Source organism: Canis aureus, chromosome 36 (genome assembly GCF_053574225.1).
Source record: "Canis aureus isolate CA01 chromosome 36, VMU_Caureus_v.1.0, whole genome shotgun sequence".
Taxonomy (NCBI): domain Eukaryota; kingdom Metazoa; phylum Chordata; class Mammalia; order Carnivora; family Canidae; genus Canis; species Canis aureus.
The window spans coordinates 14,478,866-14,503,694 of NC_135646.1; the positions used below are offsets into that span (position 1 = coordinate 14,478,866).

Below are 24,829 nucleotides of genomic sequence, written 5' to 3' on the forward strand. Positions count from 1 at the left end.
AAAAAAGAAGCATGTGTTTTCCTGATGTCTGTGAGCACCAGCCCAAGCCCATGATGTTCGGTGCTCCGGCTCACACCTCCAGAAGCAGGGAGAGGACAAAAGCACCGGAATCGGTCTCTGGTTGGTGAGAGATTCTGAAAGGGGAATTTGTTAAGGGCTGGACACCTAATAGAACACAATCTGAGAGTTTTGTATCATGGATGTAGGAGTGCAGAGAGGGGATCTGCATGGAGCGTGCAGATATTCAGGGCATAATGTTCTTACAGAGTAAAGCTGAGACTTCTGTGGGGTTCATTTCTATGAAACAGCTAATGTCTGAGACAGCTGACATCTTTCTATTAACTCTTTTGTGTGTATTTCCAGCCAGAGTCTTGTTTTTTTGTGAAAGCTCTATAGACAGAAGAGTGGCTGAATTCAAATTGAAACTACGTAGTCTATGCAAACGGCCCCCTTTCAACCAGGCCCAGCTCCTCAAAGCATGTAAGTCACGAACTCTACAGCTAGAAGGGACACCTCGACTCATTCCACTAATTGTTTTACAGAAGAGGAGACACAGAAACACAGAGAGACAGATTCACTTATCCAAGGTGACACAGCTAACTGATAGGCTTACTGGGTCTTTGGACCTCCTGGGGTTGGGACATGCTCATACTTTTAAGATTTTAACCTTTGTATATTATGCCACATTGAATGACGGTTGGGGAGGGCAGTCTAAGAGGAAGCTGTCACAGCATCCAAGAGACACATATTTTATAACCTGTAAGTCTGAAAATCAAAGAGTTGGCTCAGAATTACAAACAAGAATGGGTTAAAGCCAATGTTACGTCTTTTGCTTTTAAAAAGGCATCAAAGCTAAGGGAGCCCACCCACCCCCTTGTCAAGGAATTGAGATAAAGCAAATGTTCTACCAATAAGTGCTCTTTTGACTCAGTGAAGTAGAAGTGCTAGCCTTTATCAAGTTTCAAGTGCTAGGGCAAAAGGTGTTCTTGGCGACATCAGCCAGGTTCATCATTTTTTAGATAAGACCCGAAACTGGGGTGCAGAAGAGTCAAGAGGCTTGGCCACCACCACACCAATCAGTGGTGGAGTGGACACCACATCCCGGCATCTGGCCTCCCCGGCTCAGTGCTTTTCCTTCTAGGCCACAAGTTCCCCTCTCTGGCTTGCAGTATTCTCTCCCAATTGACTCTCCCGTAGAGAACTATATTACTATCTATGGAGTTCATTCATTCCCTATGGAATGCTCCTACTTTGCCCCCCACCTTTCGTCTTCATCTTTTCCACATCCCGTCCAAGACAGAAGCAGATGCAGTGGCAGCAAGAATAGTCCAAAATAATTAAATTGGTCTGGTGAAGAATTCATTTAAATTAATGATATCCTATTTTCTCTTTGCTTCTTGTTGGTGAGCTGAATCAAATATAGACTGCAATTTTTTCCCAAAAGTTTCCAAAGTTTTATTTATTCCAACCATACTTAAAGTAATGATTTAAAAACACAGGCACAATTTCAAAAATACAGAAGTTAAGATAATGAACATCTGTGAATTTATTTTCCCAGATTCAACAAATGTTAACTTTTTAAATATACATTTGTCTATTAGTCAGGGTTCTCCAGAGACACCGAAAATATATGTATATATGTGTATACATGAACAGAGAGAGATTTAAAGAATTGGCCCACGTGACTGCGGTGGCTTGGCCGGTCCAAAATCTGAAGGGGTAGTAGGCTGGCAGGCTGGAGACCCATGATAGGGTTCTCCAGCAGAATTCCTTGGTGCTTGGGAAAAGTCGATCTTTCTACTATTCAAGCCTTCAACTGATTGGATGAAGGCCACTCACATAACGGACAGTAATCTGCTCTACTCAAAGTTCACTGACTTAAATGTTAATCTCATCCAAAAAACACCTTCTCAGAAACACCTAGCACAATTTTTGACCAAATATTTTGGCACAGCGGTCTAACCAAGTTGACACATAAAAATGAACCATCACAATTTGCTTTTGATCTTGTTTAAGAATAAAACATCGCAGACATAGTTGATATCCTGCTTCTACCTCTCTCTGGGCATCGCATTTCTGTGACTTCAAACCCTTTTTGACCTCCTTATCTAAACTTGAATTTCTGGCTCAGTGTGGGGGTAAGAACTGAGGATATGGCTTCATATTTGCCATGGTGATATGTTCTTTCCAGGACCCTTGGCCATAGAAAGTCGTACATGGATTCTATAGAAAATCCCATTATGAGCCATTGTACCAAGGTGGATTCACTGAGAGTCACTATGTTGAATGTGCACAGAACCCAGATTCAGATCACAACACTTTTGATGCTTCTTGGCAAATAATCTCATCTACTATTACCTAAGCCAGGACTGTTTTACTTGCTAGCTTATTGCAAGGATAAGTAAGTGATGAATATTGGGAAACTTAGAAAAAATAAAAGGTTATCAGACAAACTCAAGGTACAATGAATGCACTGCCCTCCCATTCCTCACCCCCAGCCAGTTTAATTCTGACCTGGAACTTGCTGGATAAGAGGTCTGAGCTCTGCACACTTTGGGATCCCTTCCAGAGCCTAGGACTCCATGACTGGTATTTGGAGTGATAGCATCCCAATTCCAATTCTCTCTGATTTGCTGCTGTAGCCTGTAGGCTCAGAGAGGCTGGGTCTTCCCCAAGGATATCAGGTACAGTGTAAGCTACAGCTACCTGCCCAGCTGGACAAGCTTTGAATCATGGAAAGAAAGCTCCTAAAGAAGGAAATGAAAAAGCTCCTGTAAGTATGATTGAGAATAAACTTTTGTTTGTTACACTAGGCTTCTGGTGGGTTGCAGGTCATAGGTGGTCTGGATATTGGCAGGTGGGGTGGGGGGAGGGCGTTAAAAATCTGAGGAAGAATATCTATTCCTGCAGTAAAGCAGAAAGCCAGATGAGCTAGTCTCTGCCTCCTGCCTGAGAGGCCTCACATGTGGTGCAAAGGAGGATGTAGTCTCCTGAGAGGACGTTTCTGCCAGGATCGTGTGTGTCAGAGGCACCCCCATTCTAGGGCCCAACAGCTGAGCCCCCAGCCCAGATTGCCTGTACTGCTCAGGATGCACCTTTAAAAGGGCCCTGCTGGTGGAAGATATAGAAGAGATTTCTGCAAGATGTACCCAAGGGCCCGGCATTTTAATTGCAGCCTCTGCCTCTATTATTGTCAGTCTTATTGACTAAATAATTCATCTCCTTTTTCTTGACATCTGAACTTAAAAAAAAAAAAAAAAGACAAGTTTTCCCCTGGAAAAAAAATTTTCTCCCCCGGTAGCTTTTCTATGACTTTATTAAGAGGTTGGTGAAAAACACAGACCACATCAAAAGGGGGGAAAAGGCCATTCTACTTCATATACATTATAGGCATGACAATAACATCTTTTTATCAAAGACCTTCTCACAGTCCTCATCAGATGTCCTTTCTCCCGCCTACTGTAGTAATTGTTTTTTAACAAGTCCTTAAAAAGTATTGGAAGAAAATATGTATGACTTTATACATATTTACTTACATGTATGTGCTTGGAGGCCAACATAGTAAAAAAAAAAATTGTTATCAGAAATGTCAATTCTCCATGTAGAACTGGAATTTCAAAACTGATTTAATTTTATATCCAAAGAATAAGATTTAGGCTACTCTAGATAGAGTACCTTGGAATTAGAGAGCAAAACTTGAGAATTTTTATTAATTTTAGCTTAATAGACTCAGAAAACTTTTGGAAACCAGACACAAACTTACCCCTCCCGGCCCCCACTGCCCTGGCAGGAACTTGCCCCAAGTGCACGGTATGAACCTTAAAAATGGAACTGAGTTCATGTCCCTTTATCCTTCCTTTCTCCTGACTTCCCCGGGGGGGGGGGGGGGGGGGGGGGGTGGGGGGGGTGGGGGGTGGGTAGCCCCCTTTCTCTTCTCCCAGGGCAGCTGGGAAAGGTTCCCACAGGAATTCCTGGGTTTTATGCATAATTCCTCCTTTGCCTTCTAATGGGGAAAAAGGCCTTAGGGCAAGAGAATACATCCATACAGAACATCACAGGGCTGGAACTTTTCAACTTTGGACGTTCTGACTGAGTTTAATGCAGGCAGCAAGGGAATCTTTGTTTTAAACAGCAGGTCTCCATCCTTTTGGTTTCGAAAGATCTCCTCTGCATGTGGGAAGTTGTCAGGCCCCTCTCCTCTCCGCTTTCCCATCAATTCTGTTCCAACTACATGAGTTTTATTTTTATATAAATGTGATTGAAGTTCACAGTGGTTAGACGCTTTAAATCTATATCATTGCAGAATTGCTACTTAAATCAAAATGAGTATTAGTTGAGCTACCAGAGCCACCAGTGGCTTTGTCTTTTGGTGGAGGAGGGAGGGTTGGGAAGAATGTTCTTCTGCAGACGGAGCTCCCCTCTCATTCCCAATGGCTCAATGCTGCTCTCTTGCTTTTAAGGGGAGATTATATTGGCATCAGACTTCGGGAAAATGAATTTGACCCAAAAGGAAGAAGGCAACTCACCTTTCTAGATGATATGGTAAAGAAAGGCATGCCAATGCAAGTCACATTTGTGTTATTTGTGTTCAGGGGACAGAACAAGGATCTAATGTAGATCGTGAACAAGGCTAATCGTGATGCTCCCCAAATGTCCTTTTCCTCCTCTTCTCATCTTAGGTCCCTCCACATGGTCTTTTCAACTCATTAAACGGAAAGCAAAAAAGAATGAGAATGTAAAAGTCATGAGACTTTTGCTATTTCTCTCCTCGAAAAGACAAAAAAGCAAATGAGTGCAAGGTTAAATGTTATATACATGATGTTGAAAACTTTTTGACAAAATGAAGTATGTAGTTCTCGAATATAATAATGTTTTGTTTTTTACCATTTGCATTCATGGAGAAAACCAAAGGATTGAATAATCCTAAAATCCTTCATCATTATTTATGCTGGAACTCAGATTCCTGATGTGTAATGAAACTTCCCTTCACAGAAATTAAAAAATTATGTAAAGATCTAATTCAAATAAATTAGTCAACCCTCAGCTTTTTTATGCTTACCTGTTTCCTCCTCTTGCACTAAGAAGGAAGAAAGCCTCTCTCTCTGCTCCTCCCCTTCCCTACCTCTCCCCCCACCCTTCCCCACCCCTCCCCCCACCCCTCCCCTCACCCCTCTCCACTCCCTGCCTGACTTTCCGGAGCTGAATAAGCAGTTCAGCCTTGGCGTTCTAAAAGTACTTCTCTGTGCACATGTTCAATGGAGAAATTAAATCGATTAAATAAGTGCTTCTCGAGCTTTAATGAGATCTTAATGCAAGGCCCTTTTGATTTGTGAGGTTTGGGTGGGGTTGGGAATTTGCATTTGTGATAAGCAACTGGAGATGCCCAGGCTGCTGGCCCAAGCACCAACCTTTGGATTAGGTTTCAACCACTGATCACTGTTCTTTTTTTTTTTTTTTTTTTTGTTGTTGTTGTTGTTGTTGTTGGGTTTTCTAGTTTGGTTTAGTTGATGAAAGAAATAAGTACAGTTGACCCTCGAACAACATGAACAACACGGGTCCACTTATACACGGAATCTTTTTTTTTTTTAATAAATATACTACAGTACTGTAAATATTTTTTCTCTTACGATTTTCTTAATAACATTTTCTTTTTTCTAGCTTACTTTATTATAAGAATGTAATCTATAATATATATAGTATATAAATGTAATATATAAAATATGTGTTAACTGTGTATGTTATCAGCAAGTCTTCCAGTGAACAGCAGACTATTAGTAGTTAAGTTTGGGGGGAGTCAAAAGTTATAGAGGATTTGAGACTGCAGGCATTGGTGCTTCTAACCCCTGGGCGTTCAAGGGTCAACTGTACATTATTTAGACAATGTTAGAACCTTAGAACCCATCTAATACCACCAAGACAAAACCAACCTTCCCTTTTCCAGAGGTGGGGATAGAGAGGAGAGAAGGAATATTTTGATAGGGACAAGGTGAATATGCTTAGATATTACCAGAAAGATGATCAATAGGATAGAAGTGAACATTCAAATTGGTCCTCAACTTTTTACTGTATACAAGACTCTTATCGGGTCTACCTCCAGTCCTTTGTTCATATTGGCCCTGCCACCCAGGATGTCCTCCACCTAGAGAAGTTCTCATTCTTCAAGCCCGAGATCCACCAGGGCCTCCTCTTGGAAGCCTCCCAAGATCCCCCTGAGAGCACATTTCTGATGTTCTGCTCACAGAATTCAAAATCGTTCTCTGTGGCCCTCTTCCCCCACCTTCTCCTTCTACTATTTTAAAACTTGGGGGTACTGAAGTCCTGAGGACATCAGCGGCTTACTCAAGGATATATTGTGAGTTGTTGACAATATCTAGATTTGAACCTAGATTCCCTGATTCCTAGTTTCCTTCCAAGAATTTATCCTTTCTTTTCCTGTCACCATGAATCAAAAATTTAAAAATGGCCCTAGTGAGAAGTAAATGTAATCACTGAAGATTTCTAAATAAATCTCAGATCTCTGTCTGAGCATCAGGTTACTGGACATAGTAGATGGTCCCCCCCTCCATTGTAGACATCATAAAATAGTAGAATAGGCTTAGCAATGCCATAGTCATTGGGTCCGGGGGTGCTCCAGCCAATGTCTAAGCCCATCCCTTTGCTGTCTGTGCTTCCCGCTTCCAGGCACACTATGACTTGGCCATCAATGTTGCTTTGCAATGGCTGGATCACTCAGAAGACTTAACTTGGCTGGAGTGGGAGAAAGTGTGAGTTGAAATAGTTTCTTTTTTTTCCTTCTTTTTTTTAAAAATGTATGACAATGAGTAGTGATAGAGAAAGCTTCTCTCTGGCATCTTCCACCACGAGGCACTCTGTTCGAAAATGCTGCATGGTGAGTATCCTTTGCCTGCTAGATACCTAAAGAGACCCCATAGTTGTCAACATATGCATGTTTACATATTTTGTATCTCTTCTGACTGATTTCTGTCAGATGATCTTTCTCACACATAATGTTGTATCTTAGAAATATAACTGTGCTTTATTTTGCATGTGCTGTGATTTTTTAAATGGTCAATTCTTGGGGCACCTGAGTGGCTCAGTCAGTTAAACATCTGCCATTGGCTTAGTTCATGATCTCAGGGTCTTGGGATCCAACCCTAAGTTGGGCTCCCTCTCAGCAGGAAGTCTCCCTCTCCCTCTCCCTCTCCCTCTCCCTCTCCCTCTCCCTCTCCCTCTCCCTCTCCCTCTCCTTCTCCCTTTCCCTCTCCCTCTGTGTTCTCTTTCTCACTCTCTCTCTCTCAAATAAACAAATTTTTTTAAAAAATGGTCAATTATGTGGGTAAGGGCTATGGTTGTTTTCTAAGGACTATCAAACACAATCTCTTAAGCATTTAACTAGACATATACCTGAGCTGAGCTATTTGAACTACAGCTTCTTGAATCCTTTCCAGGATTATTGGCATTTCCATGTGTGCCAGGCAGACTCACTCAGTTGGTAAGAATAAGGAACTAATGAGGCCAGGACTTAATAGCTTACTCAAGAGGCCAGTTATTTTTTCTGTTCCATTGCCTTAGAACACATACCTTGTCCTGGATAGCTATATTAGTTAAGGTTTAGTTGTAATAAGCAGAAAATCTAGTTTGAACAGACTTAAGCACTCCCCTCTCAAAAGGGGAGGAGAGTAGGAATTTATTGACTCTATTTGAAAAGTCCAGGAATGGGTCTACATTAGGCATGGATTAATTTAAAACTCAAATTATGTCATCAAGATTTACTTCTGGACTCTTTCCTCTGGGTAGACATTCTTCTTCTTCTTTCCTTCCTTCCTTCCTTTCTCTTTCTTTTTCTCTTTCTTTCTTTCTTTCTTTCTTTCTTTTTCCTTCTTTCTTTCTTTTTTTTCTGAGAGAGAAAAAGAGAGCCTGAGTGGTGGGGAGGAGCAGAGGGAGAGAGAGAGAGGGAGAGAACCCCAAGCAAGCTCCACACTCAACACAGAGCCCGAGGCAGGGCTCCATCTCAGGACTCGATCACAGGAGCCTGAGATCATGACCTGAGCTGAAATCGAGAGTCTGATCCTTAACAGACTAAGCCACTCAACGGTGAACCTTATTCTTCATTCAGTCCATTTTGTCACAATATTCAGTCCGCAGGAAAGTAGGTTTAAGAAAAATATCACAGAATTGTGTCTCAATCATGCCTCAGCCCCTGATTTATCCAGAGATGGAGGGTGGGGGATTGGAATACTCTGACTAGCTTAGTCCACAGTGTGTTTTCTACCCTTGGAATCTAGGGATGTCCTTGGCTTCCCTAGAAGCAGATAGGCTTACAGTGGGTGATGCGGTTACCCCAGCAAGAAGGGGAGAGTTCTGCCACAGAAGGGGAAGAGGATACAGATTGGCAAAACCATAATTGTCCACCATAGTGGCCAGTGTTTGGCAGTGGTGAAAACATGGAAGGCAAATTCATCACCATTGTTGCAAGATTGCAAATTCAAAGTGTGTACTATATTGATGGCAGATTAGCCACCTCAATTTTGTAAATAAGTGCATAACACATGGCCATTGGAGATTAATTATGGATTACTATTATAAGCTTACTAGGTGTCAAAAAGAAAAAAATAAGCCTTCCATTGTTATTTATTCATTATCTCCCTTAGGAAAATGCCATTTCATGACAGACCTGTATATCCAAACCGAAAAGAAAGAGAAGCAATGATTTTATCATCTTACGCTGGAATCTTAATGGTAAGGAAAAAGAACACTATTTGCATATATGGAGATTTCATATTTATTATGTGCATTTTGATATTAATGCATATTTATTTTATTTTTCAACTGATCTTTCTAAATGCTTAGGATTTACTAATACTAAATGTTTCAGTTTTAAAGATATTGAAAAGTCCTTGAGGGACGCCTGGGTGGCTCAGCAGTTGAGCATCTGCCTTTAGCCCAGGGCGTGATCCTGGAGTCCCGGGATCAAGTCCTGCATCGGGTTCCCCGCATGGAGCCTGCTTCTCCCTCTGCCTGTGTCTGCCTCTCTCTGTGTCTCTCATAAATAAATAAATAAAATCTTAAAAAAAAAAAAAAGAGGCAAAAACAAACACACAAGAATGAAAGACATACATAATAATACTGAGATTCTGATTTATCCATTTATTCAGAAGTTATTTGTTTAGTGCCCATGGTATCCAAGCATGATTCTAGACACACCAGAGCTATGATTTCTTTGCTTTGTAATATAAGAAAAGCCATGATATGATAATGCATTTGTTGGTGCTGTTGTTTTTTTAACAGAACAGTATCCCAATTGAGGAAGTCTTTAAAATATACGGAGCTGATTCTTCTACCAATTCTAGGGCTACTAAGGTAGGAGTGATCTGAAACTATCTAATAAAAGAGATTTTTAGAGAGAATTTATTTTATATATTTATAATGTGTTTTTAACATTTTCAACTGCATGAAACAACAGGGTTTTTTTTTTTTCATCAAAATGTACAAAACCAGATGTAGCCATATCTTAGTTGGATAATAAATCTTTGTAAAATGATTTGCTTATGTGAGGGCTGTTCGTAATCACAAACGTATTTTGCACAAGGCTGAGTAGAGGCAGCAAATAGAGCACCAGGCTTAGAGTCTAGATTCTGCCTCTGTTTCTGGTAAGCAGACTTTCTCACTTCCACATTTTGTAATGTAGGTTTGGCAAGTCCAAGTGCTCCTCTTGCACGATGTACCAGGACATTTAGAACTAGGACAAGCTCTGCAAGGTTCAATCTCCTGATAAATTCTGTAGTTTGCTGCTGCCACTCCTCTTCCCATGAGAGTCCTTTACATTACAACAGTAGAAGCAACAACTCTCAGAAGTCCAGTGACACCACTTCTGACACCACTTCTATGGAGCCCTAGGTCCCTTTCCTTCTTTGAGTTTTCATATACTGATCTAAAAAAATTTTTTAATATTCTGAATTAACCTTATAGCCAGTTCAGTTTTTGCTACTTACATACGAACATTTAGTAAACATTAAATATAAGATAGTATTTAGAGGTGAACTAGTGATCTATTTTACTTTAGATACCTCTAGAAAAGGGAAAAGGGGATAGAGCTGGAGGGGTGTGCAGTGGGAGGGAGGCAGAGAGGAAAGAGAGAGAGTCCATACCCTAATAACCCAACCTTCTGCTCACACTGTCACTTTTGATTCCCACCACAACTTGGCAGGAAGGCCAGGGCAGAGGCAGGGCTATGGCCACAGAAATGGCCATAGCCATCTTGTTCTTTTACCTGTAGACCATACAGCAAACAGTGGGGTCTCATAAAAGCAAGAGCCCACCAGGTCCAGCTGAAGAGTCAAGCATTTACTAAAAAGTGTTGAAACTTTGAATCCGAGTGCCTCGTCACTTTTAATCCATATGTAAGCTGGCTCTAGTCCTGAAACTCAAAGCCCCTTGGTCACAGAGGACATCAGCACCTTTCTTCTGATCACCCTAGTTTAAACCTCATTCATTCATTCAATATAGTTATAGGTGCAAAGGATTTGATGGTGAACAAGTCAGACAAGATTACTTTTCTCGTAGGTCTTGTACCTTATGTTGGAGCTGACATTCTACCTTGGTTGACATATAAGCCACCGCAGGTGGCTCCTCAGAGACCAAGCTATTCTGTGCTTTTAAAGATATCCCAGCTCTTTTGGTTCCTTAAAGAGCCAAGCAAACCATAGTGCTTAATTTCTGCTGTTTTTTTCAGCAGTTTTCCCCCTTCCAGGCTGCCCCTTTCCCCAGCCCTCCTAACATATACACATAACTATCCAGCCCAGCCCCCTAGGGCTCAGCCATTGTATTTTTCCACATCTTCTGGTGCCTGGGGATGGCTAGGGTAGGCATCATGCACTGACTGGTTGACCTCCACTCACATGGTCAAAGGGCAAATATGGAAAATCACATCCTGGAGAGGATGGCCCTATGAATGCTTCCAGTCTTGGTTCGGTTATCAATCAAGAAAGTTTGCAAACACAGGTGTCCAAGTAACTCCGGCCTTTGTAAGCAACTAGCCAGCTTCATTTTAAAGGGCTGGAATAGGAAGCCATGCTATTTAGAGGTGGGCAGGCCAATTGCTGCCTATCCATCCTGTCTTTCACTTATTCAGTAAATAGATTTTATTCAGCACATTCCCTGTTTGGTTATGCACAGTCTTGTTCTCACAGTCAGTGACTCAAACTAAAAAGCCCAGATGTGTACATAGACTACATAATGACCAGCTCAAAAGGGCCATAGAAAATACTAACATGGAGGGGTCATTCCTTCAAACACCTGCATTTGTATATTGTTATAGGATATGACTCTCAGCTCATTTATAGGTTTGTAACTGGAAGGCAGCTTGGGTAGGGGTTCAGTATGAGGATTCTGAAGCCAGATTGCCTGGGTTAGAGCCAACTGCAAGCAGAAGAATCCTTCTAAGTTCCATCACTCTCGATTTCATCATAAAAATTGGAACCAGAGGATCCCTGGGTGGCTCAGTGGTTTGGTGCCTGCCTTCGTTGGCTCAGGGTGTGATCCTGGAGTCCCGGGATCGGGTCCTGCATTGGGCTTCTTGCATGGGGCCTGCTTCTCCCTCTGCCTGTGTCTCTGCCTCTCTGTGTGTGTGCCTCTCATGAATAAATAAATAAAATCTTAAAAAAAAATTGGAACCAGAAAAAGGGACTGCTGTGGGAAATGACATGAATTAGTACCAGTAGAGCCCTTAGTGGTTGGCACATGGTAACCTCAACACAATAACTATAGTTAAGGTTCTGGTACTTGGGATTTGGGTATATGATTTCTTCTATATTTCTATAAATCAAGGTTTTTCAACACTTCATTTCCGATCATTCTTTGTTGTTTGTGTAGGGGTGGAGCTGGGGGCTGTCCTATACATTGTGGGATATTTAGCAGCATTGCTGGCCCTTTAGATGCCAATAGCTTCCCCCCAATGTGACAACCAAAAATGTCTCTCCACTTTGCCAAATGTCCCTTAAGAAGCAAAACCACAGCTGGTTGAGAACCACTGCTCTACATAATTAAATAGTTCATCAAGCATCATATATATTATCAACATAATATAAACTTTGCCTATTTTAGACACCAAATGATCACATAGGGTATGATACCATTTGAGCTACAAATACGAGAATGTAAGGCTCATCTACCCTTGTGAACCTCACAAGCTCCCCCCTACTTCAAGAATACCAGCCCAGGCCTCTCTATTGTGGCTATATATCAGCTCAACTCTGGGACCTCCTTCACATCTTAAATCAGAAATTGATAGAACCTCTCAATGGAAATGTAGCATTTCGAATATTAAATTGTAAGAGCTATTTTAAAACAGTCTTTCGAGGTTTAACATAATTTCAAAAAATTGTTTTAACTGGGAGATAGGGTTGTTCAAAAGAAGTTATTGACAAAGATTCTTCTCTAATTGCTGCATGTATATGAATAAACTTTGATTCCTTTGGATAAAATGTCTCCTAAGCAACAGCTAAAATCCTGTCCAAGCAAGAGCGTAAAGCCCTGTAGAATACTAATCAGATTATGTAGAAGTTCTCACCACTAAAATTGGCTGCACAATTTTATATGGGCTGTGCATTGGCTTAATGGCTTTCTTCAGGAGTATTTGCTGCCACCTGGTGACTGAAAGGCATCACGGGCTCAGTGTTGTTCACCAAGTCTATTATCCTCAAGTTCTACTGCTGATAGGGAGCTCTTATTTGATGACAGGGAGCCATTTTTCTGCTGAGGATGTTGGACCTATAGGGAAAAAAAATCAACTAAGGGTCTCACACAAATGACTGTTACTAACAACCAGCTTCAGATAAATATAAAATAGCCTGCTCAATTTTAAACTGAAGAAAAAGAAGCATAAATCTGCTTTCAACAAAGCAAGCAGGCAATAAAAATATTCTTCAGTTCCATTTGTCAGAGAAAGAGGAAGGAAAGACAAGCAAAGAGAAGAGAAAGACAAGGAGAGGTGACTAGAGAACACCAGAACCTCTACTTACCCTCTCTCTTCCTGCAGCCACACCCCAAAGTCTGACCAACCATCATTTAACTCCACCTCAAGTCCAAAGCACACTCTTCAGGGGCAAACAGACTGGTGTCCAGTTCCAGCTCTGCCACTTGTTAGCTGTGTGGCGTTGGAGAAGTTATTTAACTTCCCTGATTCCATACACATACACATCAGGTGCATGATGCTGGTATGGGGTGGCGGACCTTCAACATTAGTGTTATTATTTCCAAACCCACCCACACTCCTGCCTCTCATCCACAGAAGTCCTTTGACAGCAGCCTGGCCTCCCTGCAGCAGGCTCGTCTTCCCCTCACATCCTTCTGCAGCCCTAGCCTCCAGGCACTTACCACAATAATCTGCCGAGTGTTTTCTCTTCTTGAAAGATGCTGACCCAGAAATGAAAAAGCATTTTCGTGATAAGGAGAAGGATCCATTGGGTTTACACAAAAGTTCGATATTGGCAGATCTTTATGATGAGAGGTGGAAAACTATGCTTTCAATATCCATTATGTCCAAATGAATACTTACAATATAAGTTTAAAGTATAAAAGCCAATCAAACAACAAATCCACCAAGTGGATGAAATGGAACGGTATCAAGAGTTTGGAAGCTCCCCTTGCATCCTCTCCAGCTCCTACCCTTCCTGTTACTCTCTGTTTCCACTATCTAGAATCAAGCATTTATCATTTTCTTGTCTTTCTCTCTAATTTTACCACATATGCATGTCTCATCAACATACTGTTTAGTTTTGCATGTTCTTTGAACTTGATAGAAGTAATATAAAAAAGCAGTCTTTACAAATGAAGCAGATGTTTTATTCTATGGCTTTCTTTTTTCATTCAACATTATGTTGCAGAAATTCATCTCTGATATTACACACTGTTTACTGCCCATAATATTCCGCTGTAGGAGTACGCCACAATTTATTTACATATTCTTCTATTTTAGACATTTGGATGATTTCTCTACATCTCTCTTTGTGTACAGTGACAGGATTTCTGTATGGCCTATGTCTAGGTGTGACCCCACCACCTCATCGGTATGTGCATCTCCAGCTCTCCATAAAGCCAAACTGTTTTCTAAGATGGTCGTACCAATGTGCACTTCTACCTGCAGTGAGGTTATCTGGTTGCCACCAAAACTTGCTATTTTCAGGCTTTTTAAGTTTGTCAGTCTGTTAAGTGGCTGTTAAGTGGTTTAAATTCATATTCCTCTGATTACCAATGAATAACTATTTCTATGTTCTTCTTCTGTGAAGTGCCTGCTAAAAATCTTCCGTCCATTTTTTTTTTTTTTTTGGTTGGGTCATTTTTCTTTCTTTCTTTTAATTTACACAGAGCCTCAATTTTTAGAAATACAATCAGCCAAGTCCTAGATTTTCCAGTACTCTTCCTATTTGAAATGTGCCCTTTCTCTTCACAAACATTAAAACATTTAGAAAATATGATGTTGCATGATCCCAACCTCATTTGAAAAGCATCTTGGACAGTACAAACTGTCTTTCCAGACGATGCGCCCTAATTTTATTTTGGAGAAATATGATTGTTGTGAGCATACGTTCAATTGTTTTGACATTTAGAATCAGAAATTCTACACCTTCTATCTCAGTGAAACCAAATGACATTTTAGTAAATTAGTCCTCAAGGCTGAAAGGCAGATGATTACTATCTATACTCTGCATCCCTTGGGGCACCTGGGTGGCCCAGTTGGTTAGGTGTCTGCTTTAGGTTCAGGTCATGATCCCAGGTCCTGGGATTGAGCCTTGCATCTGGCTGTCTGCTCAGCAGAGAACCTGATTCTCCCTCTCCCTCTGCTACCCACCCCGCTCATACTCATTCACTCTCTCTGTCTCAAATTTTAAAAAATCTATACTCTTCATCCCTTGATGTATCCAGGGCCTTGTGCACATTCCTATACGACAAACCTCCATCTTCTTCTCTTCCCACTTCCAGTTAGAAGAAATTTTTGTTGAATGTGCTTTGGACACAATTTGGCACCTCATAAGAATATGAATCAAGAAATAATTGTAATAATACTTCTATACTGATACAACGATGACCTTAGTAAATAGTTTTAAGTAAAAAAAAAAAAAAAGATTGTAGGATCAACTCTAGGTTTAGGACTTGAATATCATCCTACTTTGAAAATAATTTTACATATGAACTACACAGGAAGCTGTAGGAACTGCTTGCATGAGCCATCAGATTATCGGGACTTATGAATATCTGAGCTGGAAGTGACTTTTAAAATTATCAGGTTCTATCTTCCCCAGTGGATAAGGAACTAGAGCATGAAAAGCATCAGTCTTGAATCTTCAAATGCATGGAGAACGACATGTAAGCCAGTTCTCTTTTTCTTGGACTTCGTATACATTATTCTGAAGGGCTGCTCCCATAGCCAAAATTGCCCCCAAACTAATACAAAGCCCCCTTTCATCACCTTCTGCATATTAGGGCCATGTTTCTGAATAGATTATCTACTTCTTGAAGTGGGAGACCATCCTTTATGCTTATGTTTAATTCTTTACAATGTAGATAGGAAATAAACTCTATATACATATATTTTTAAGATTTTATTTATTTATTCATGAAAGACACAAAAAGATGTAGAGACATACGCAGAGGGAGAAGCAGGCTCCCTGCAGGGAACCTGATGCAGGACTTGATCCCAGGACCTCAGGATCATGACCTGATCCAAAGGCAGACGCTCAACCACTGAGCCACCCAGGCACTCCCCTCTATAAATACTTTAGGCATTTAAATAGAAAGCTGAGATCAAATTTAGAAGGGTCCCTGCCCAGATAGCTATAAACTATTCTGTCAACAAAGAGAACATAACCTCATTTATTGTTTAACTCATGTTTTCTGTATAATACAACCAAAAACCTATAGTAATCATGAAAACACATCTACTTCTCATGTGAAGGAGCCAGAGGTGGGCAGACCAGGGCCGGTAGCACAGTTCCTCACAGTTGTCAGGGACACAGGCTTTTCCTGGCTCTCTGGTCTGTCATTCTTGTTGAAAATTGCAAAATAATGCATAACTATAGTACCTTTCTTTAAAACAAAAACATCCCACCTATATATAAACCACACAGTTATCTTAAACTCAAATTGTGGAAATACAGATTTCTATTTATTTTGAAGGAATACCATTTATGTGGGAACTTGATCATTATCAATTTGGATGATAGGGTGGAAATTTTTCTACCCACCTCATAATCTAAAAATTGGTATTTTATTATTTAAAAATGGATATTGTTCTTGTCTTTTGGTATACATCATGTAAGGGTGTCCTATTGATGAAACAGCATATTTGTTGAAATGTATACATAAAGAGAATTGTATAACCATATCTTGCTCCTTAGAAATAAGTTCTATAAATATAAAGCCTGAATCTCAGTGAGAAAGCAGAAAATTATTGATCTTGCAGAGGGATATTAATTATTTCAGGCCTCCTGGCTCTAATGAGTTGTTTTTTAATTAATTCTTTGATTAGCTATTTCCAGGCAGGATCTTGTAAAGAAAATGGTGGCCAAGTTGTTGCCATGGGTTATGCTACACAATAGAGAGAGATGAGTCAGGGAGGGAGGTGGTGATGACAAATATAAATAATAATAATTATTATCATTAATTTAAAAGTCAATATATTGTACTGTGTGCCAAGCACTATTCTAAGCACTTTACATATACTAAATTTTTATTTCCTACCACAACCCTATAAGGTCATTGCCAGTATTATTATTATCACATGAAGAAACAGGCACAGAGGAATTAGGTGACATGCCCAAGGTCACACACCTTGTGCACTTTCATACAGCCTGTTTGACTGAAGTCCATGCTTTTAACCACTATTGCTGGACTAGAATGGTAGTTGTTCTACTGGTCAATGATACTTGAGGGTGTACTATGTGCTAGGCACTCCCTAGGGAAATGGAGAGAAAAAGTCAAATTAGCTATCTGGGCTCCCTGCTTCCACAATCCAACCCATTCTCCACACAGCAGCCAGAGTCATCTTTTTAAAACCTATATCAGACCTTGTCACACTACAGCTTAAAAATATTTCAATGGCTTCCACTGTGTCCTGGGAAAACGTACAGCTCCGTACCATGGCCAACAAGGACCCAGATGATCTGGCTCCTGCCTCCTTCCTCAACCCCATCTATAATTTCCCCCTTTCTCACTATGCTGTAGCCACACTGGCTTTCTTTCTGTGTCTGGAAATGCAGGTTATTCTAAGAATACCTTCTTGTTCCTTTTGCCTGGAGCACTCGTCTCCTGTTCTTCCCCTAGCTGGTGGTCAATCATTCTGGAAATCTCAGCTGAAGCACTGCTTCTTTCTAGAGGCTTTCTCTGACCATCTGTCTGAAGTGGTGGCTGTCCAGTCACTTGCTTGCACATCATCTTGTTTTATATATTAAACTTATCACAATGTATGATTACCCTGGATGTTTAATCGTCTATCGTTTGCACCTCCTCAGCTCCAGAAGGGCAGGAGCCTTGTCTTTCTTAGTAACCATAGCTCCTGACACAGGGCCTGGCCCATAGTAGGTGCTCACTGAAAACTTGTCAAAGGAAGGAATGAATGAAGAGACAGTTCTAACCTTGTAGAAGTTTCCAGTGTATTGCAGCAGACAGTGGGTTATAACTAACTACCCCACACTGGGGTTGTCCTACATGAGCACATGCTTTGAGCTCCCAGACCAGTAGAGTCAGCAATTCTGCCTTGAGATAAGGTGGGGTGCAGGGTGCCAGCACAGGAGAGCGGGGGTGGGGAAGCAAGGGGCAAGTATCTCAGAAAAGGTGATATGTGAGCTACATCTCTAAGGGAAAGTAGGAGCCTCTAGGCAGAAAAGGCGCAAATACTTATCCCAGGTCAAAGGCAACAATGTGAAGAGCATCAGTGTGTGAAAGGGCATCCTGGGCAAAGGCAACCAGGAATGGGAGCAAAGGGCAGTGTATGAACAGGTGTGCCATGCGAAACAGGAGTCACCCACGGATGGTTGGTGCTGTCCGAGGACCATGGGCTGGTTCAAGAGACCAGGTGTTATAACTAGCAGGTGCTAACAGCACAAAGTGTGTGCGGCTTTTAAAAACAGGACTGCTGGGACGCCTGGGTGGCTCAGTGGTTGAGCATCTGCCTTTGGCTCAGGGAGTGATCCTGGGGTCCTGGGATGGAGTCCTGCATCAGCTCCCTGCGGGGAGCCTACTTCTCCCTCTGCCTATGTCTCTGTGTCCCTCATGAATAAATAAATACAATATTTTTTTAATTAGAAAATAAAAATAGGACTGTTTTCCTTTCAGGTTCCCCGAGCCTCACCTTTCCGCCTCTCCTTGCATCCCTTCGCCATGTTAACAGCACCCAAAGCAGCAGAATACGCCCGCAAACAGAGTAAGACTCTTTACTTGCACCTGCTTATGGAAATTTAAGTAAAACTAAGAAATAAACCCACAAAGCAAGACCAAAGTCATTATGGTAATAAGACTTCTCTGTCCAGTTGAATAAAGAAAAAAACAAGCCAGAGGGATTCATGACTTAATTTCCCTTCATTATAGAAATCAGGAAAGTCTTATTTCTCAGATCCTTTAGTGATGGGAGCAAAGCACTCTAGAAAGGAAGAATCTAAATCTGTGGGTGGACTCACTTATTTTAAAGTTTTTTTATGTGGATTCGGTTAACCACACGTGTCTCTAGGTGTCAAGTTAAGAAGGGGAGCGACAAATAAAACTGCCACCAGCAGCGAAGCAAATGCCACAGCGTGGAAATCATCAAAAAATGTATCTTTGGACACCCAGCCAAAGAACAAAGTAGGTCTAAAAATGTAAATTGGACCAAACTCATAACAAGTTTTGGGGCGTACTTTACTTATATTGTAAAAGTCTAGCCTTTGGAGTTAGATGCTGTGGGTCTGAGTCTAAATAAAGCCACCACTTAATAGCTGTGTGACTTCGGGGAGGCTACATAACCTCTCTATGCCTTAGTTTCCTCCTCTACAAGGTAGGAAAAATAAGGGTATCTACTATCCAGGTTGTTGGGATAAATAACTTGGATTATGCATTTTAAGTGATTAGATTAGTGCATGGTACAGAGTAAACCCCAAACAAATACTAACCATTATTATCTTTTAGCACTTGAGAAATACTATTCACAAGTTAATCAGCTATTATTCTTTGATTCAAGTAAGTGTGTCGAGGAGATTTATATTAATGTCTCTGTCCTAAAGTTTTCTCTTCTTGGTCCCTCTCTCAGTAATGAAATTTTGTCTTTGCCTGCTTTGCATTTCTGCTGCTCCTGCCCTGCCCATCTGGTTCCTGGGACATTTATGCTGCAGAATTCGGAGAAAGGTCAGAGATGCACAGGGCTGGAGACAAGGAGAAAGGCAGGAGACCTCTTTGCCCTTCCAGTCCTGAGCTCTCTAATGTGCAAAGTGAAAAGGAAATTTTAAAAACATCAGAAGACCAAGTTACTCAACACAATAAAAGCTAAGAGGGCAGAGAATCAGAAAAGGGGTACAGCTGGCTGTCTGAGATATTTTAGGACTTTGCTGAACAAGAGGGTGTGGGCCAGCTACAGGTTTGTAAGGTAGGAAAGGGAAAAGGGAATCTTGAAACTTGGTCCACTGGGTTATCCATTGGGCTTGCTCCAAGAAACACGAGTGAAAATTTAAATGTTTATTATGTAGTTTGGTTGCTGTACTGGGCATTGTTTTAATGTGAATCTCTGAATAGACTGGACCACGGAAGGCCCCGGATGCATTCAGGTTTTAGAGGCAAACTACCGACCAGTGAGAAACGTAACCTTATCATAGCAAATGCTTTAGGAACTGCCTGAATTCTTTGGTCACATCAGGGTATTAATAAGTGTTATTCTAGTAACATGACAACCTCACTATTGGGAAATCTTGACTATCCTGAGTTTTCTTTTAAAAATATTTGCTATAATGATATTTGAAGGCATAGCTTTTCTAGAATCATACCTGTGTCACTGAAGAACTGTTTGAAGTAAGATGAAGTGTTGTTGTTGTTGTTGTTGTTGTTGTTGTTGTTGTTATAATAGGATTTTGGAGATAGCAAGTTTTAGAAAGTAAAAACAACAGGGGGGAAAAAGGAACTCCAGAAATAACACACAGGCAAACACACACACACACACACACACACACACACACACTGATATGTAGACTTGAAACTTAATTATGAAAAAACCAGATATCTGAAACAGGAGTTCTTAGACCCCCTGAGACTCCTATGCATCCTATGTACTAAAAATCTCGCCCTCAAGATGACTTATTGATACGGTGTTTTGAAAATACAATTTCATTTCCTGTATATTTTCTTCCATAACCATTGAAGATTGTTGGCTTCCTGATGGAAACAGACCTTTTATTTCCTATTTCCCACATGTATATAAAGTGCTTTGTAAGCAGGGCTATTCAGTAATTATCGTTGATTAGTGAATTGACAATACGTACTCCTGAGTGCTCTCAAACCACTATGCTCTGTCTTTACTGACTGAGTGGTTCATATCTAGGGACCAGCCATTTCTACAGGCTAACTAATGCCTTTAAACCCAGGAGTGTCCAAAGAATAAATGCCCATTTTGCAGTAGGACTGGATCTTGAGATGAATCCTTTCCATATCATCCTCTTCTTGAAAATCAAACAGCAGAAAACACATCTATGATTTTTGTTCATTCTTTATCATCTGTGTGCTTTGGGCATCTTTTCCAACTTCTGAGTAGTGTACTTTTAAATTAGCTTAAACTTTGTGATAGTAATACATGATTATAGTAAAAATCTCAAACTATACAGAAAATACAAATGGAAAAACAAAAGAATTCCCCCTTCCCCATACCCCTGTCCCACTCCTCAGAAATAACCATTGTTACTATTTCTTGTAATATTTAAATATTTGTTGTACATATCAATGCATATATGTGTGTCTGACTGATTGGTTAGAAATTAATGAAAAATATTTTTATTAAACATATGAAAAGGGGTGCCTGGGTGGCTCAGTTAAACATCCACCTCTTGCTTTCGGCTCAGGTCACGATCTCATAGGTTAGGAGATGGAGCTCCATGCTCAGCACGGAGTCTTCCTGAAGATTCCCTCCCTCTGGCCTCCCCTCACTTGCACACACTCGCTTGCTCTCTCTCTCTAAAATAAATAAACAAATCCTTTTAGAAATATGTGGAAAACATATTTTCACAGTTTATTGCTTGAAGTTTTTCATTTCTTTATCCATATGTTTTATGGACATTATATCATGTCTTTTAGCTGGTGAACAACTTTTTCTACCTCAAGATAAAACAATGCCTCATTCAGAATTTTCTATTTATTTCCAGCCACAGAATTGCTTCATAAAGTAAAAGAAAGGGAGAAAATTTTTAAACAATCCAGGCATTTTGGATAATCATTTTAAAGATTTCTTTTATACTGTATTGATATTAGTAACCCACTTATTAGTCAAAATGAATATGAGCAACACCATATCCTAGGAAAGTGGCGATATTGAGCACATTACCAGGAAATGGATTTGGAATGGACAGGATGTAACCAAAGAGCGAGAAAACAGATAACCATGGTGATTAAGAGTGTGGATTCTGGAGTCACACAGCCCAGAGTTGACTCTTGGTTCTCTCATTTAATAACTGGCATGATTCGTTAAGTGAATCTCTCTGTGTTTCCATGTCTCATCTCTAAAGAAAGGATTATAACAGTACCTATCTCAGAAGATTGTTACAAGGGCTAAATGAGTCAACATATGTGGAACAGCCAAGACCATGGCTAGCAATAATACAAATGCTCTTGTTCCTACCGCTCCTGACAGTCATAATACTGTGGATCAGAACAAGACACAGAGAAGGGGCACTTTGAGGGATTCTGGTTTCCGGTTCCGTGAGCAAGGAATTTACAAACTGCCACTCATCCTAACAAGTAAAAAGCTGAACTGGCTGAGAAATCAACAACTCCTCTTGGATCTGTAGGACAGAGAAGGTCAGAGGGCAAACTAATCTCTGTCCCCAAGGTTGGAGAGACCACGGGCAAATATAGGGAGTTAGGGCTTACCAGAGCAAAGGCTCACAAGTGGAAGCTGCCGCAGATACAGTGCTGGAGTAGGAAACCTTTACTGCAACTGGCAAATCACAGGAACCTCAGGGCAGGCAACTCAGAGAGTTAAAAACCCCAAGGGTACCCAGTCATAGCAGCGTACCTACAATTTTGTGAGATTTACCTGCAGGAGCTCTGCTGGGTTCTCAAAGCAAATATTGGGGAGCAGCGGGGGTAGGAGTGGGGAGTGGGGGAGAATCATTCTTAAATACAAGAGAGCAACTAGTTAACTACAACCTAACCTGTTGATGTTTTATCAGAGCCTGACTGACCTAGAAGAAGGGAAATACCCACTCCAGTCAGCTCTCATCCTGTCCCAGCTGGAGGAGAGGAAAGTGAGAAACAATTTATGAGGTTCAAAGTCCAGAGGCACAGGTTCACCAAAGACAGATCTAATCCTAGGACTCTAGAAATCCTCCCTTCCTCCCACAACCCCCCCAGCCACGTCACTAAAGACCTATTTAGGGCGTTCCTTTTACCCAGAACCTCATGCCTCACTATCAAGAAAGAACTACAAGGTATACTAAAATGCATATAACATAATTTAAAGAGACAGAGCAAGCATTACAAATGGGTATGGCAGGAATGTTGGCACTCTCAGACCAGGAATTTGAAACAAATATGATTTCATATGCTAAGAGCTCTAATGGATAAAGTAGACAGCATGCAGGAGCAGATGGGCAAATGTAAGCAGAGAGAAAGAAATCCAAACTGTTAACTACAGAATCCAGGTGGTGGGCATATTGTATCTTCATTGTTTAAATATTTCAACTTTTCTGTATGAAAAATGTCATCATAAAATTATGAAGAAGAAAAATTGTCAGAGTGAATAAAAAAAACAAGACCTGATTATATGCTATCTACAAGACACTCACTTCAAATAAAAAGACATATATAGATTAAAGGTAAATGGACAAAATAAATCATGCCAGCACTAATCAACAGCAAGAAAAAGCTATACTAATTTCTGACAGAGCTGACTTCAAAGTAAGGAAAATTATCAGGCATATAGAAATGCATTACATAATGATAAAGGGGTCAATTCTCTGAAAAGACATACAATCTTTAACACCTGTGCTCTGGACAACAGTGCATCAAACTACATGAGGTAAGAATGGATAGAGCGTCAAAGAGAAATCACTAGCTCCACTATCATAGCCGGAGACGTCAACACCGCTCCATCAGCAATGGAGGGAGGGCAACTCAAGTTTAAATTCAAAGCAATATATAACATTTTAAAATAATACTATATAAGCCCAATACACAACTGCTCAGGGGCAAAAGGAAATTATTTGCTTTGGGTAAGGTTAGTTAAAAGAAGTGTAGCTTTTATTATTTATGTTTCTATTTGGAAATAATTTTGAGCTTAGGAGAACATTGTAAGAATAGCACAAAGAACCCTCATATACCTTTTACTCAGACTCACCAAATGCTAGCATTTTGCTCTATTAGCATCACTATTCTTCCTGCTTCCATCTCTTTTTGTTCTCTCTTTCTCCCTGTAAATAGATACAATTTTTTTTCTGACCCATCTGAGTGATAACCACCATATTGCTATACCCCTATATACTTCAGTGTGTTTCCTGAGAATAAAGTCATTCCTCCAATAACCTGAGTATAATGATCAACTTCATAAAATCTAATATTGATACTTTTACCTGATGTACCATCTATATACCAATTTTGTCAATTGACCCAATAATGTCCTTTTCTAAACACTTTTTTTCTTTCTGTACAGGATTCAGTGTGGGATCATATACTGTATTTAGTTGAGAAATATAACCATTTCCAAACCTCTCAGAACAATTCCATGGAAGTTCCTTTGTACCTACATGTATTTTATTTTATTTTATTTTATTTTATTTTATTTTATTTTATTTTATTTTATTTTATTTTATTTTTTAAAGGTTTTATTTGTTTATTCATGAGAGACAGAGAGAGAGGCGCAGAGACATAGGCAGAGGGAGAAGCAGTTCCCATGCAGGGAGCCTGACATGGGACTCGATCCTAGGTCTCTAGGATCAGGCCCTGGGCTGAAGGCGGCACTAAACCGCAGAGCCACCGGGGCTGCCCCCCTACATGTATTTTAATCCATCTTTGTCAGTAACTTAGTATTTGATATTTGACCTTAACTTCCTGTAGATTGAAGCTAATGTCTGTGCACCAAAATCTTTTTTTTTTTTAATCTTGCAGGTCACTTAGAGACTTGGAATTGCACCTGGAAGTTCATAATAAAGTCTCTGGGAGAGGAAAAGAAACATCATCCTAACACTGCAATTCTTGCCAGCACATTTTTCTTTATAGTTAGCTTTTGGTGCAAATTTTATTGAAGTGTTACTGTGGATGTTGGGCTTTCTCCTCTTAGAATCTTATTGTATGGCTATATTGTGGTTTTTTAAAAAGTGCATATCTTATGCTACTTCCTTGTAACTGGAATACCGCAGGTTGGAGAATTTTGAGAATATGTAGTATTTCTATGTCAGAGCAGACTGGCTTTGCAGCACATTTCACAAATGTTTAGCACTGAATATTGCAGAGTGGAGGAGTAGGAGGCAGTTTCCCCAAGTTTCGATCTGAAATAAAATGAACCTGTCATTCATTGTCCTTACAAGGTTCTCACGTGAAAACATTTAAAATCATTTCAATAAAGCATTAAAGGAAAAATGAGTGTGGGTTTTCTTTCAGTAAATATCAT

General features: G+C 40.4%; 1 protein-coding gene across 6 annotated transcripts; it reads left to right on the top strand.

Annotated features, from left to right (window-relative positions):
* C36H2orf80 (chromosome 36 C2orf80 homolog) lies at positions 1-24,798 on the top strand. Of its 6 annotated transcripts, XM_077884820.1 has the most exons (10): positions 1-124; positions 364-480; positions 2,643-2,773; positions 4,461-4,542; positions 6,682-6,764; positions 8,652-8,739; positions 9,289-9,360; positions 18,331-18,418; positions 18,722-18,834; positions 24,328-24,467. In XM_077884820.1, the coding sequence occupies exons 3-10, from the start codon at positions 2,733-2,735 to the stop codon at positions 24,334-24,336; spliced, it is 576 nt and encodes a 191-aa protein (XP_077740946.1). In that variant the 5' UTR covers positions 1-124; positions 364-480; positions 2,643-2,732; the 3' UTR covers positions 24,337-24,467. The 6 variants fall into 6 exon arrangements, with proteins under 6 accessions (XP_077740946.1, XP_077740943.1, XP_077740942.1 ...); XM_077884817.1 differs by lacking the exon at positions 18,722-18,834 and having other exon boundaries at positions 24,328-24,798; XM_077884819.1 differs by lacking the exon at positions 2,643-2,773 and having other exon boundaries at positions 12-120.
* The last annotated feature ends 31 nt before the right edge of the window (positions 24,799-24,829 follow it).

Excerpts from the sequence above, each read along its gene's own strand:
- C36H2orf80 (XM_077884816.1), top strand. The coding sequence starts at position 437 with ATGCAAACGGCCCCCTTTCAACCAGGCCCAGCTCCTCAAAGCAT. Across the intron at positions 4,543-6,681 it reads TCACCTTTCTAGATGATATG|GCACACTATGACTTGGCCAT; the intron begins GTAAAGAAAGGC and ends TCCCGCTTCCAG. Across the intron at positions 9,361-18,330 it reads CCAATTCTAGGGCTACTAAG|GTTCCCCGAGCCTCACCTTT; the intron begins GTAGGAGTGATC and ends TTTTCCTTTCAG.